We start from the raw sequence: 14,883 nt of genomic DNA, 5'->3' as shown, positions 1-14,883 counted from the left end.
ATTCCTGATTCAAAATAGAGGACACTGCTTCAAGTCAGACTGAGTGTTCAATCAACTCCGAGTGATTTATTGTTGGTGGTTAATTTGTTAATTGTCCCTCAACCCAAATCTCAGCCATTGGCACTCCCCTCATCAGCTCCATCCATTGTCTGGCACCAGTGGCAGGGCTGGACCCCGAGGGATGCAAATCTGCCAGGACCGAGGGTGCCAAGTGTGTGACTCAGCTCCCAGTCACCACTGCCACCCTGCCAGCCCTGCCATCCTGCTCAGCACCGAGGCTGTCCCCTCAATGACATTATTCCAGGTTGCTCCCAACCTGCCATACACAAATTCTGAGTGAAAGAACACAGGCTGTGACTTCCCTTGGCTCACTAGACTGGTTTCTGGCAGCAGCTTGTGCTCCCAAAATAAGAGTGATTTGAAATCCAGTGCAAGCTCTAGTTGTACATTTCAGTGTATCCATTTCATGTTATAAACCCTTGTGTATTTTTGTAACAGGAAAACTAGTGTCAGGTAAGAATATTTAGCATTTTATTCACGTGCATTTTAATATTTATGGAAATCATAAAGGTTATTAATTTGCACGACCGGTAGGTAATGGTAAAAGGAGTTAATATTTCACAATATGTATTCTGTGATCAAAGTTTAAGACACGCAGCAAAAGCTAGATAAAAGAGGGGGATCTTTTAAAAAATAAAACTGCTACAGGTATTTCTGCATAAGAAATATTCTCTTCTGCATGGAGATGGGTGCTCAGAAATTACTGTCGTCATCCTGAATTTCAGCAGAGCTTGTAATCAGATGTGAGCAGGACAGCATAATGTCGTCGGAATTAACAGCGGACTCCTAAATGGCTCAGCAAGAGCAGCCGCGGTGGGGCGCGGGGAGGGAGGTGGGGTCAGGGCTTTGAGAAATGAAGGGCTCAGGAGTTTCACTGGGGTGTCCTCTCTCTGCCCAGTTTGCCTGTTCAGTCGCTCCCGCCCCTGGAGTGGCCCCTGTCCAGCCAGTCTGGCTCCTACGAGCTGCGGATCGAGGTGCAGCCGAAGCCCCATCACCGCGCCCACTACGAGACCGAGGGCAGCCGCGGCGCCGTCAAGGCTCCGACCGGGGGCCACCCCGTGGTCCAGGTAAGGGACTGGGGAACATCTCCCTGGAGCAAAAGTGGCAGTGAGTTCATTTCTGAAGGGCTTGCTGGGGGCTGGCCCTGAAAGGGGAGGACCCTGTGAAACCTGGGCGTGGTTGTGGATGTGTTCGAAGGGTCTGAAGCTGAACTGTGGTGAAGTCCAAGATGTTTGGAAGGTTGGTTTGGATTAGCTTGTGAACGCTCAGGAGCTTGGGCAACGTATTTGTCACCTTTCCTTGGCTATGTGTTAAACCTCCTGTGATCCAGCTCTCATAAGATGCCTGGTTATCCTGAATTCCAGCTGAGCCCCGTTTTACCTTGACAACAGACTCTCCTGTGTAAACTAAGGCTTTTCATGAGGTTCAATATGTACAAACATCAAGCCTGATTTTCCAACTCGTCGTAGCTCAGTGACCTCTCAGACTCAGATTTGAAACAAGTGGCAGATGGTGTCAGATCTGCAGCCCCACGTCCTCCTGCTGGTGGTGAATGAGGGTTTTGGAGCCACAGCCATCTGGGGCCACATCAGTTGTTTCCCTCATGTCCCCCTCGTTTCAGCCCATGTCTCTGGGCAGGAAAGCCAAAGCCAGGCTGGTGGTGTGATAGTGCTGGGGATGATGTGTTGACCTGGCCACGTTGGCCACAGCTACAGCTTTCCCTGAGCAAAGTTGGGGTGCACCCTGCAGATGTTCCTGACACACTCAGGACTTGCATGAACCAGGGAAACATTGACATTTATGCTTAATTTTAATCATGTGATCAATACCACTAATTTCACTGGGTTGATTTGTGCTTAACTCCAAACATATGTTCAGTATTCCCCTGCAGGCTCAGCCCCTTTTAAAATCAAGCCATAAATTGTTAAATCAAGGAATTTAGTTTACTTTGGTTGAGCTGGACTTGCATGAATGGAATGGATATTTGAGTAAAGGGTGCAGGATAATAATAAATAGCAATCACATTTGCCATACCTCAATATATGCAGGCTTTTTAGTTTGAGTCTGACAAGCTCGTAGCCCTCTGTGGTGTGTTTGAACCTACCTGGATGTAGGAATGATCTTGCCAATCAGCACTTGCTCCTTTCTCTGTTTGTTTACAAATACAGTATCATTTACCTTCCCAAGGTAGTCCTATCAACTGGATATTTACTGCAATGAAGGAGTTTCTCTTGACATGGGGAAATATTAATAATTTGTTTCCTTCCTGTAATCAATATCAATCAAAGAGGGATTTATATTTTCTGTTGGGGGCAGGATCCAATATTCCTAGTTTTATCATAATTTGCCTTCAAGCTTCAGGGTCTAAAACTATAAATTCAAATGTCCTCATGAGTTTCCCAAGCAGATGTGCCTCTGCACAGCTGTTCCTGCATCTGGGGAAAATATGGACAGTTTCTTTCTGAAGGTTTATTATAAAGCTGGAAGTATTTGTTGGATTTGTGTTCACTTGAACATAACAAGGTTCATAACAAGGTTCATATGGATGCTGAGCAATGAGATAGTTGCACCTGTATGTTTTATGACATTTGAAACTGGGGGAGGCTGGTAAAATCCAAAGCTTTCATGTCAGAAGTTATTTGGCTTCGAAGTTTCTTTTTTTTTTTCTTTCTCCTTCTTTCCCCTGAGTGAATTTTAACTTTTGCATCTTGTCAGATGCAAACAGAGAAAATGAAATAGGAGAGATTTTTAAAAGGTGGGTGCTGTGTTGAGGGAGGTTTGCATGACTTAAAGGCAACTGGTTGCAAGGCAGTTGAATTGGTCTTCCACTATTTTGATTACCTTTTCTAAAATACAATGTATTTTTTTAAAAAAATCTGAGTTTAAAAGAATTTCCCATAAAATTAACCCTCCATGTGAGTAATTACCAGCTAAACCTTCTGGAGGAAGAGATGTTGGCTGGTTTTTGCAGCAAGGTGTTGGCCTGCAATATTTTTTTTTTTTGGAAACTGCATTTTGCATGCAAGTTTCTTCTTTTGGGTGCTCTGAAGCTACAGACCAGCAGATCTCATATCCTCCAGGCCTTATCTTGTGGTTTATCTTTCTGATGCTGCTTCCTCTTCTTCACGTGTCAAGCCCCGAGAGTTTGTGCACAAAGCTCTGCACCAGCTGTACACTCCAAGCATGGCAGAAGAAGAGTCTGGTTGATAAAACCTCTGGCCAGATGCACCACATGCAATAGGGCATTTACTTTGTCTGCCAGGAGGAGGAAGAGAGAAGCCATTCATGACATCTTCTAATTTCAGGCACCATCTGGAGTCACATGGAGAAGCGTAGGCTCCTGGTTTTAGGTGGGTTTGAGTCACTCTTGGGAAGAACCTACAGCTTGCTGTTAATTACAGAGAAACTCAGGCTTCTGTTTTAGGGATGTAAGTTGCTGAGAACACCAAGGAAATCCTACATAACAAGGACAAAGCTGAAGTTTCCATGCACCTGCCATCTAGCAGGTCCACCTGGTCACTAAGACCACACAGAGGGGTAGGCATGTTTGATTTCCTGCTCTTTTTCACCAAAGTTGAAGGACAGCTGCTTATTTGTACCCAACTGCTCCAGTCAAGGCTCTGGAAGAGACCATCCAGTAGCAAAGGCAGTGACTGTTCCTGTGTGAAGAGCTTATGGAAGTGATTGGGATAGAGGTAGCAGTCCAAACACAAACCTAGCCTATAATGGTAAAAATTCAATACATTACCCAACTTTTTAGCTTGGTACAGCATCCAAATGTAGACCAGGGCTACAAAACCCTAGTTCCCAAGTGGAGGACAATGGTGGGCACAGTGTAACCCTAACCCATCCTGTGCCTGTGTGTTCTGGTCTCCTCCTCAGTTCTCATCTTCAAAGCAGGAAAGCTGTGCAGAGACCCAACTTTCCTCTGGGTTTTAACTTTTGAAATTGTGGTGACTTTCACTGCCTCTTTTTTTTTTTTTTTTTTCTTATTAAAAAGAGGCTGGAATGGCAGAGTTGTTAGTGGAGCTCACAGGAGCTGCTTTACAATAACAAACGTATGTTCCACTTTGCTTTTATATTTGAATTTTGCTGTATGTGTTTTCTTGTGGTTTCCCAGTCAAAGGAGACCTTGTTTCTTAGCCTGGGCTTCCCATGGGGCTCTGACTTTTAACTGTATGTGACTTCCAGCATTCAGCTAATTCATTCGCCTATTAGTGAAACCTTTGATGGAAACTCAAAACCAAATCACAGCTTGATGCTGTGATTCACACTCTCACGCGTAGGGCTGGGCTGGGGACACGCTCCTGCTGAAACCCCAGCCAGCCCTTACATGGAGATTTACTGCCAAGGGCACGTCAGGGGAGCTGAGTCTGTCCTTTCCCTCCCACCTTCCCAACAGCCCCATTCAGCAAAAGCGAAGCCCAGGCTGTGCTGGACTCGTGTGGCAGAGCCAGCTCATGCTCTGCAACATCTTTGTGCCATTCTCGTGGCCTTCACTTCCCTTTTCTACTGAGTGGGAGCTCGGCAGGTTTTGGCTCTTGCAGGGGTTTCTGTCCCCAGCCCAGGAGCAGCGTGTGACAAACTGGTGCACGTTTCACACCTGATTTACCTGCAGGACCACGGGGCTTGTTTGCACAACTGTGATCACTGTAGGGGCCTCTTGAGCTTTGAGCTCGTGGGCTGTGGATATATTTACTGTTGTTATATGTGCTATTGCAGGGATTAATGTGCAGTGATGAAAATGGGGATTTTAGCTACATCTGGGAAATTCTCTTCAAAACTAATACCCCATCAAATGTAATGGCAGGTCAGTACTGTACTGTTAATGTGGCTGTACCTTGAGATCTGTCTATCTGAAAGCTCAGGGAAGCCACTGAGGAAATGAAATTGCTGAATAAATCAAAAGTAGTGTAGGGAAACACTGGACTGGAAAACAGGGCAAGATTAGAGGACGAGCTGACCTCTATGCTTCTCTAACTAGTGCGAGAAGGGGAGTGCTGGATAACAGTGAGGATAATTAGCTTCTGGGAGAATTTAACCGGAGATAAGTTGCATGCTCTGTTGCTTAAAGTCTTTAAAGTGGGTGTGCACCCCCCTGTGTGAAAGGGACACTGTCACCCAGATGTGGCTGAGTGTGTGCAGCTCTCTCAGTCCCTGAGAGGACAGGCAGGGTGCAGTTGGGGTGCAGAGGTGCAGGGCAGAGGGTCAGTGAACCCTGTACCCCAATAGACCAGTGGGATTTTCCCATGTGCCAATCTGCTTTGAGTTAGAAGTGAATGAAAAGCTCTCCCTGAAACTTTTGAGCCCAATTCAGAGTACATTGCTTTTGACAGGAGAGAGTTTTGGCAGAGGTGAGGGGAAGGAGGATGTACTAACTGGTTTGAGGGTGATGCCTGTGCTATGCAGATCAGATTGTGTGGATTGGAAATATGCCTGGATTAAGCAGATGCATGATTTAGGCTACTCTTTCATGTAGGTTTTCACTGGAGAACTGTTCCATGGGGGAGTCAGTGTGCTGTAAATGAAAGCTGGAATTTCTGGCTGTTTGCCATGAATGTGGACACTTCCAGTGCAGCAGTAACACCAACATAACTCATCCCATTCAGGATGTGCTTGAGTATCCACAGGAGAAGTTCACACAGCGTGGACAGTGTCCTGTAAACTCACATCTGAGCTCTCTGTTCATGGGCTTCATGGTCCAGCTAAGCCTCCAGTTTCCTCCCTTCCTCTCTCAAGGCCAATGTCTGTTGAACTGGAAGTGCCTCATGCCAAGCCAGGGCTCACATCTGGGTCTCCCCGTGTCCAGAGGGAGAATTGTGCTCACCAGGCTAGGGCTGTTCAGGGGGCACTGGGCTCCTCCTGCCTGCTCTATGAAAATTTTCTAGAGTCTCTATTTCGTTCTGAAACAATTGTTGAAACCCCAATGCTTCCAGCAGACCTGAGTTATTCTTTCTCTAATCATGTCTTGTCTTGTAGCTGTCTTCTTCAACATGAGAAAGAAATTGGGGAGGGGAGAGGTTCCTGGGGTTGCTATTTTTTCTTTTTTCTTTTTCCTCAAAATGCTTTTTTGCTGAGATCCTTTCCAAAATCTGGCTGACATTCAGTCCAATAGCCAGTGCCTGAGCAAAGGCCATAGTGTGGTTTCTGGACCCCAAACCTGCTTCACAGGAGGCTCAGCACTGAGCCCTGGCAGAAGGGTACTTGGTTCAGTGCAGTCAAGTCAATCATTTTGGGCTGAAATGAGTATGTCCAAGATGCTCTCGGTGCTGTCCCATCTTGCCCCTTGTCACCATGGTTGCTCTCAAGCTTTGTGCCACATCTGGGTTGCCTGGTGGAATGATCCTGGGGCTGCCACACTGGGAAGGATGAGCTGACTGTGGCAGAGGAAGGTGAGGTGATAAAAAGCAGCTCTGCTTTGCCACCCTCTGCTCCGCTCCATCTGAGCTGAGGCTGGTTCCCACAGTGCCTCCAGTAGCTGGCAAGGGTCCAGCTTTGCTAACTGGTGGCAGAGCCCCATGCTGAGAAACTCCCCCAGTGCAATTCTGTCAAAATCATCAAATTTGCACCCTCTGATTTACTCGTGGCACAGCGAGTTCTGTCGTGCTGGGGAAGTTTAAATATTTTGTCACGAGTGTGTATGGAAGTGCTTCCATTACACAGTTGGGTTTCTTAGTAAGAAAAAGTTCATATTTTCACCCAGCTATAATGTGATCTCCAACTCCTTATACCTCTACATGTGCAGTAGTCAGTGCCTCTTCTTTTAAACTTTCAGCTGAGGTAGTCAAAGCATCTTGAAAACAGGATCAGCTCTTCATAGGAGTAGGGAAACTGAAGCATAGAGAGGGAACAACTTGCTTACATTGTCATGACATAAGGTCAGTCAGAAGCAACCCCCCCCATCAAGTGCTTTCTCCCAAGAGCTGCTGTCTCTGTCCCAGCCCTGTATTTTAACCCCATCTGAAAGCAGAAATTCCAGTAAGACACTGGGAGTCTGGTTGTCATTTGCTGTAAAGAGCAGCAGAGCAAATGAGATTCAGTCCTTGGAATTTTGACAAAGTTGTCACCAAAATAAGAAACACTTAAAATTGAGTATCATAAAAACTCATAATTTAGCAGAATCAGATGTTCAAAGGATTATCTTTGGAGGCCTTTTTAGTCTGCTTTGGTAAGGAGCAAAAGGAACCAAGGCAGAGATTTCCTTCTGGTTTGCGTTCTTTTGCTGTGTCCCAAGTACATTAAATTGAACAAAAACATGTGACAAGATTCAGCTTTGTTGCTCAATGTCAACTCTAAGTGAAGCGGACAGAGAAGCCACTACATGATACAGTGGCTGGATGACTTTGTCTGAATTACTGACAGTTATTGATATGCCCCTCTGCCTGAGACAATACAGGGACATTTTCCATCTTGGGAACAGTATTGTTGAGCAAGGACCTCCTCAAAAATCCTTGAAATTGTCGCAAAGTGTGTTAATGATGAGGATTGATGATCCAATCCAAGACATGAAGTTGGTTGCACCAGGAAGGGAGCTGGGCAGGCATGACAGAAGTGCCGTGCCAAGCTGGGGCTGTTCCAACGAGGACATCTTCCTCTTGTCTGCAGCAGAGGGTCTGAAAACGCTCACTGGCACGGAAACCAGCCCCGGGGCTGATGAAGAGGCTGAGCAGGGGAATAGTTTGTGGTGTCAGAAGCTTTGAGAGACAGGTTTAACTGTGCAGGCTCTCGCTGTTTGTAGAGGAAGGTGGGCGTTGGGGAGCGGTGGCTCCTGCCTGGGGCAGCCGCGTGTCGCTCCTGGCCGGCCCTTCAGGGCTCTCTTATCTCCTTGTGTACAGCAGGAAGGGGGAAACTGTAGGAGGAAGCGATTTCTCACGCGGCTTTGTATTTGCTTCTAATTAAATGCTGCTTGCTGGGCCCTGTTTTCCCACTTTTCACTACCGGCCGGGGATGGTGTGTCTGAATCAGCCGCGCTGCGCTCGGGGCTGACCACACACATGCACACCCCGCTGGGGGAAGCCGGAGTGACTTCCACAGGGAGAGGGCAAGTAATACACAGCGGTTAATGGACCAAGCCTCATGTTACAGTGGGCTGAAAGACGCAAAAGAGCTGATTATTTTCAAGCAAATAAAATCACCAAGACTAGTGAATTAATTCCCCGAATTTATATCTTCCTTCTGGCCATAGCTTGCGTTGTCTAGACAGGAAGATGCGTGCAATCGGCTTTAAAGATGCAGCTTTATACCTCCCACGGGAGAAAGACCTAAATTCCTGACAGGCAAAGCTCTGTTGAGATGAATGGGAAACAAATTACTCCCTTGTATTCTTTAAGGCAATTGGCGTCTGTATCACACAGGCTCTTACTGGGGCTCTTCAAAGATGCCGGTAAGATTTGCAGGTGCTCCTGCTTTTGTCTTGCAAAGCCCAGCACTGTTTGCCCGGAGACTTTCAGTGTGCAACACCTAAACTAGAAATCCCCCAGAAAATTCGGCTCTGCAACCCATCAATTAAAAGGCAAAGGCAGAAGCCTGCAATAGAAGTGGGAACTGAAGTGTTGCAGCTGGTGAGTGGTGCTACTGCCTGTTTGTGCCATTTGCAGAATGAGAAAGGCATTCCCTGCAGCAAGACAGGGCACAGGGGATGGGGACCTCGGGTTTCTCACTGTGCTTTGACTGCCTGTCCCTTGCAGGACCTGGGAAATCACTGCCCCTCTCTGCCCTGGCTTCCCTGTTAAAAAAGTTGTCTTACCTATTTCTTGTGAGTCTTCCTTTCTCTTGCTAATAATGTAATTAGAGATAAAATACAATAATATTTAAACTCGAGAAAACATATCCAAGATTGAAAGATTTAAATTTCAATGGTTGCACTAAATTCCCCCTGTATATGCATATGTTGTATCTATAGGTCACCACCTACAGAATCTTTAAGGAATTTGCCTTGCTTTCCAACTCAGCTGTCAATTTATCCCTTGGCTAACAGACAGCATAAATAAGCAGTGTTACAGGCTTCACCTGTGCCAAGAGATTTGCTCTTCATGCAGCACAGCAAAGGTGCCCCTGTGTTTTAAATCCCCCCAGCCAAGGGCAATGCCAGCTGCAGGGTTTGGTTTGTCTGAACCCTGGGGTAGGGATTGATTTAGGTGTGAATTTTAAACTCCAGCTTTAAGAGCTCTGTATTTGGAGCTGGAGTCTCAATTTGTGAGAAGACCTGAGTTTTGAACCAGTGCAGGAGAAAAAAATGTGTTTCATGTGCCTGATGTGTGGTCTCGATGGCTGTGGTCGCTGATCCTGTCACAAGGGTTGTGTTCAGGTGGGAAACTGGGCAGCTGACAAACAGCAGCTAAAGGCACATCTGCTCAATTTTTTGCATGCAGAATCACACATTTGCCTTTTTGAAAATGACACTTAAATCCCCCCTCTCCCAAATTTGACTGGTATTGATCTGTGCATTGAGAGCAGAATGAATGAATTTTATTTATGCAGAGGTGAGAAGATGATTTTAATCGTGCTGCACATTTCCATCTTGTTTAGAAACCCAATCATAGCTGCAAACCAAACAAGAAAAGTCTCCTTGTTTTCTGAATGATGTTATTTGTTTATCTGCCAAAGTGCTTTGCATTTCCTCAGGTCACAGACCAGCCCATGTCTGGCTATGTTAATATTATAAGAGTTAGGCAAAAGCAAAGTTTAAGAAAAATCTTTCAACTGAAAGAAATAGGATCTTAAAATCCCAAAATAGAGTATGGAAAGGTACACATCATGTCTGGCTTCTCTTTTCCCTTGTGGCAAATGTGACTCAAAGGAGTTGGTTTTTTTCCAGCTTGATCTGTATACAGTTTGGGGGAGTTTTATTGTGAGTAGGTCACCTTATAATACACAAAAATATTCCCTCCCAGAGGTCTGCATTCATAAATCTTTCTCGATTCTCACTCTCTTGAAACTGAAATCCAGATGATTTCGTTTTCTTCATGGAAAGAAGAGTGAGAAAGAGTGGAGGCACACCTTGGTGTGGGGCTGGCGCTCTGGTCCTGCCGTGGCTTCCGTGGCTTTGAGGAGCCTCTGGCTCCCTCCCTGTGAGATGGGCAGAAGAGCAGCACCATAAAACTGAGACTTTAGAGCAGCTTGGTTGTTGCAACGGAAGGAAAAAATGAATTTCAAAGTTATTATTTAAAAAACGTTTTAAATCTTCACTTCTCAAAGTTTTGTTTAAGGGTCAAATTTATTCCTTCTTTGCTTCGCCAAGGAAAAGATCAGCACTATGGTTAAATACTAAAGCAGCTGCCTGGAATAGTGGAGATGAGTGTTTATTGACAGTAGCAGGTTTTTGTAGTTCAGTTTTGAGGAGAAACATATATCTGAAGCATAGCTTTAATGTGTTCTTTCGTTCTACCTTACAGTGCATTTTTCTTTATAAAAATGCAGCACAAAATACTAACTCTGTCCCTGCAGAGCAGGGTTAACATCACTGTTCCCCTGGTATAGGTCAAAAGAGAGGTTTTATGACATGATTGAAGCTGTGTGGTAAATTGGAGGCAGAGCTGAGTGTAAAACTCTGATTTTAAAGTTCCTGGAGTGTTTCTGTGGGCTGTCCATCTTCATTTTTTGTTCCTGACTCATCCTGATGTGTTCTTAGCAAGTGGAAGGTAGATAGAAATGCTTATGGTAAATGATCATCTATAGCCTTGAAAACATAACCAATTAGCTCAAGATTAGGACACACCCTTTCAAATGGGGATACTTGACTTTTACATATATTTTTCTTTGTCCTTGCATTTTATAATGCTATTTGGATTTTACAATGATGTCATCCAAAACCATTGCCATAATGTCATAAATTACCAAAAAAAAATGTTATTTTCTTCCACTTATCAAACAGTTGATTTAAAATCTGGTCCTGTGGAGGACCAGGAGGCCTTTTACTGGGTGTTTTATACCCCCTGGCCAGGAGATAATACAAACATTGCCATATGAACAGGCAATCAGCTCCTCTCTTCTTTAAGTTGTGTACATTTATACAACACACACTCACAGCCATGCACGTTATTGGATGACCATGAACAGTTTTGCCTTGGGAAATGATTCTCTACATGAACAAACACCACTTAAAATTACTTTTAAAGGTGACCAGTATTAAAAACTATATATGTAGCCAGTTCTGTTACAGCTGCTACTGACTGTGCTCACTGGGGGCAGATTTTCTTTTGTAATTTATTATCTGTTTTCCTCCGTTTCAGTCTCCCACCTATAACTCTGGGATTTTGTTCTGCCAGGACAGAGGGTCGAGCAAAAGCTGCTTTGCTGTCACTGTAATAACCCTTCCTGTCCAAAGAATCCTCTCGTAAATGTAGCTGGATCCACAAAGAATTACTCTGTCAGGCATGACAATAAACATGCTCAGTACTTAAAAAGTGCTCTTCCCTCCACCCCCCTCCCCTTTAAAGATGGCTTTTGGTGATACAATGGCTTTTCATTGAAGGCCAGGAAATCTTGGATTTTGAAAGTACCATACTCGGGGTGAGTTTCCGTACAGCTCCCAGCAGACCTGGGCTATGGGCCTCCATGGATCAACAGGGGGTGATTCCTACATTAATGCCTGTTCCCAGGAGATCTGTCATTTTGGCCTCTGTTGCCTTTAATCTCCTATACACTCTATACATTTCTAAATCTCCCCATGGCTGCCGTGGTATTTATCACATTCTTGGCAACGCTGCTTCTCCAATACCAACCCCTGTGCTTGGAGTCCAACTCTGCTCCTCCTCCCCCTCACTCCCAGAGCCAACTGACATGTTTGCACAAAGCCTTGTACCCAATTTTCCCTCCTCACCATCTCCCAAAGCGCTTGTGCGAGTGAGTTATCGGAGGTGTCTGAGCTGTGCCTGGGCTGGGTTCTGTAATTCTGTCTTGCACAACCCCTACTTAAGGCTTGTTGACTTCAATGGGGCTATTCATGCAAGTGGAGGCTGCACATTCGGGCCCTTGGGTTGTAGGGTCTCTGGGGCATAGACCCTGTCTTTGTGTGCCTCAAAAATATGTGCTAGATGAGTTATGATAGCTCAGAAGAGTGAGTGTCGCTTTACATTTGCCATACTGAAGGAAGGTTGCCAGGATTGCATTGATGCTGCATGTGGTCCCCTTCCAGGGGGGAATTAATCCTTCTTTGCAAAGATACCTCCTGCTGACTGGTGAAAAGAAAAAAGGAAAAAAACCCTGGTTTGGCCATGAATACCATTAGCTTAATCTTCCTTTTCTCTGATCTTCCAGTACTATTTGCTTTGTATGGCTTCATCAAGGTTTTGTATGTGGACAGAATAATTGAAAACAAATTTAGCATGTCTCAGACCATAAAGTTCCCTTTCAGCTACATCACTGGCTATGCGGTAGATAAATGTCTGGTTTTCATTTTTGGTTATGTGAGAAATTTAGAATGGTTTGATTCGTAATTTTGAACGTTAATAAAGAAGGAGAAATTTCCTTGTCTCCTGGCCTATGGAGGCATTCTGGCTTTCTTGCAGCAAATGCTGTTTAAAAAAATGTTATTTAGTACAGAAGAGTCTGTTTGTGTCCTTGAGGCCTAGAAACCCCAGTCTCCAGGGTAGACTAAGACCTACTTGTGCTCTTCAGTCTCAGACCAAAAATGCCACTTCTGCCTGTACAGGTGGTATTTTAATGCAGTGCAAGAAGAATGGCTGAAGGTGAACCTGACTGGGGGAAGGATGAGTTTCAAGGAGCAGTGGATCAATGCCATATATATATATCTCTCTGTGTGTGTATATATATATGTGTGTGTGTGTTTATATCTGTGTATATATATATGTGTGTGTCTGTGTGCGTGTCTGTAGATCTATTTGGTTTCCTGACTTGAAGGCATTGCAAGCCCTGTGCGTGATAATAATTTTTTTGGTGTCTTACCAGCTTCACGGGTACATGGAGAACAAACCCTTGGGTCTGCAGATCTTCATTGGCACAGCAGACGAGCGGATACTCAAACCTCACGCCTTCTACCAAGTCCATCGCATTACGGGAAAAACCGTCACCACCACCAGCTACGAGAAAATCATCGGCAACACCAAAGTTTTAGAGATCCCACTGGAACCCAAAAACAACATGAAAGCAACGTAAGTGTGTTTCTTTTTATCAGCAAAGTTGAGGCAGATGAAGTTGGCATGTGGAGTTCCTTCTCTTTGGAAAGGAGTCACTAAAATGAGTAATGACCCCTGCTCTGGAGGGACTCCCCTGTCCAACACACTGGGATGATACACAAGTGTAAGACCCTTTTTGCAAAACCATGAGCAGCAGGTACAGGCACCTGGGTTAAAGCTGCTTGAGGAGTTACCATTCATCAGCTGACCATGCAGGCACTTTTGCTCTTTATTCCAGCTGCTGCAGTGACTACATTGTAATCACAGAATGGTTTGAGTTGGAAGGGACCTTAAAGATAATTTTGTTCCACCCCTCTGCTAAAGGCAGGGACACCTTCCACTAGACCAGGTTGCTCCAAGCCCTTTCCAATCTGGCCTTGGACATTTCCAGGGATAGGGCATCCACAGCATCCTGTGCCAGTGTCTCACCACCCTGTAGTAATCCATCATCGTCAAAGTCAGAATGGATTTGTGCTGCAATAAGGAAACAAGACTTGAATCTCAAGTTCTTATGCTGCAGGGTCACAGTGAGAAGCAGGAGCAGCAGACAGTGGAGGAAAGGTGTACAATTCATTTTACAACATTTAATGGAAGAGAAAACATCTCTTCTGAACTCAGCCAAGTGCTCTGGCCATGAGATCGCTCTCTACTGTTGTAATAAGGTAACAGGAAAGCAAGTACAGGCACATCTTGTCTGTATTACTCCTACCAGTTTTATGGAGGCAGAGGGATGAAGTGGGCACCAGTCTGAAACTTCAGGCTTGAATGTGTGCCAGGCAGCATGAGAATGATTGCTCTGCAGAGGGAAGAGCTCTATCTCCATCCTTCAGAGGATAAAATTGGCAGAGCAGTTATATTTTTAAGCCCCCCTACTTCATCGCAAAATCCACATTCTTTCTTCATATTTTTTTCAGAAAATATACCTCATTCCCAACAAGGAGCCCTGGAGTAATAAACCTCTGCACATATGCAATGGCGAGGAACCGTGTGGGTGTAGGAAACAGCTTGGGGTTTATGCCTCCCCAAATGTGATTTTAATTCATATCAAAAGAAGAGAAATGATGTGTCTTCAGAGCTGATTTAAAAATGGGTTGGCAGTGCCTGTTTAATAACAGTGCTCACTGCACCCTCTGAGGACCATTGCTGAGCTAAAGATCTCAGATTCTGTAGAGATTAATTGCCACATTCTCCTAGTGTGGACAGGCATGTTTGCAAGGTTACACTGGGCTCTTGAGGAGCGATATTAAGTCCACCAATATTAAGTTGTGGTGCTGATTTAAGCAATCCAAATCCTTTCATTGCTGCTCAGTCCTATCCTGCTCCTGTCCAGGAACACCTGAATGGATGAATGGGAGCAGAGAGTCATTTTCTGCTCTGCCAGGCTTTTGCCTTGGCTAGGAACAACATCCCAGGGCTTTGGACATGTTCTGGGACTGGGCTGCAGAGCACAGTTCTAGTAGTACCACCCACCCTGTCCAAAAGGAGGAGAGAGCAGTTTGGTTCCTGCTTTGGAGTTGAATTCATGCTTGCTTTACAAACTAGGGGGGAAATGTGCCTGGATGATGCATGCAGTGATGGTTCTGTAATGAGCTGGTTTGACTGCTGTGATTCCCCATGGAGCTGAACTAATTTGGCCACGTGCAGGCAAGAGCTGCTGTGCAGTCCCTGGGCACTGGGCTGTCTGGAG

General features: G+C 45.1%; 1 protein-coding gene across 1 annotated transcript in view; it reads left to right on the top strand.

Moving 5' to 3' along the window:
* Nucleotides 1-14,883, top strand: part of NFATC2 (nuclear factor of activated T cells 2) — an 85,060-nt gene that overhangs the window by 16,944 nt on the left and 53,233 nt on the right. Inside the window, exons 3-4 of the mRNA XM_018073866.1 lie at nucleotides 959-1,127; nucleotides 12,970-13,172. Of these exons, the coding sequence (XP_017929355.1) occupies nucleotides 959-1,127; nucleotides 12,970-13,172 (372 nt within the window). The remainder of the gene's footprint in view (nucleotides 1-958; nucleotides 1,128-12,969; nucleotides 13,173-14,883) is intronic.

This window comes from Manacus vitellinus, unplaced genomic scaffold (assembly GCF_001715985.3).
Source record: "Manacus vitellinus isolate BGI_N305 unplaced genomic scaffold, ASM171598v3 scaffold_26_pilon, whole genome shotgun sequence".
NCBI lineage: Eukaryota > Metazoa > Chordata > Aves > Passeriformes > Pipridae > Manacus > Manacus vitellinus.
Note: the sequence above shows the minus strand (reverse complement) of the source record. Positions and strands in the feature narration are given on the sequence as shown.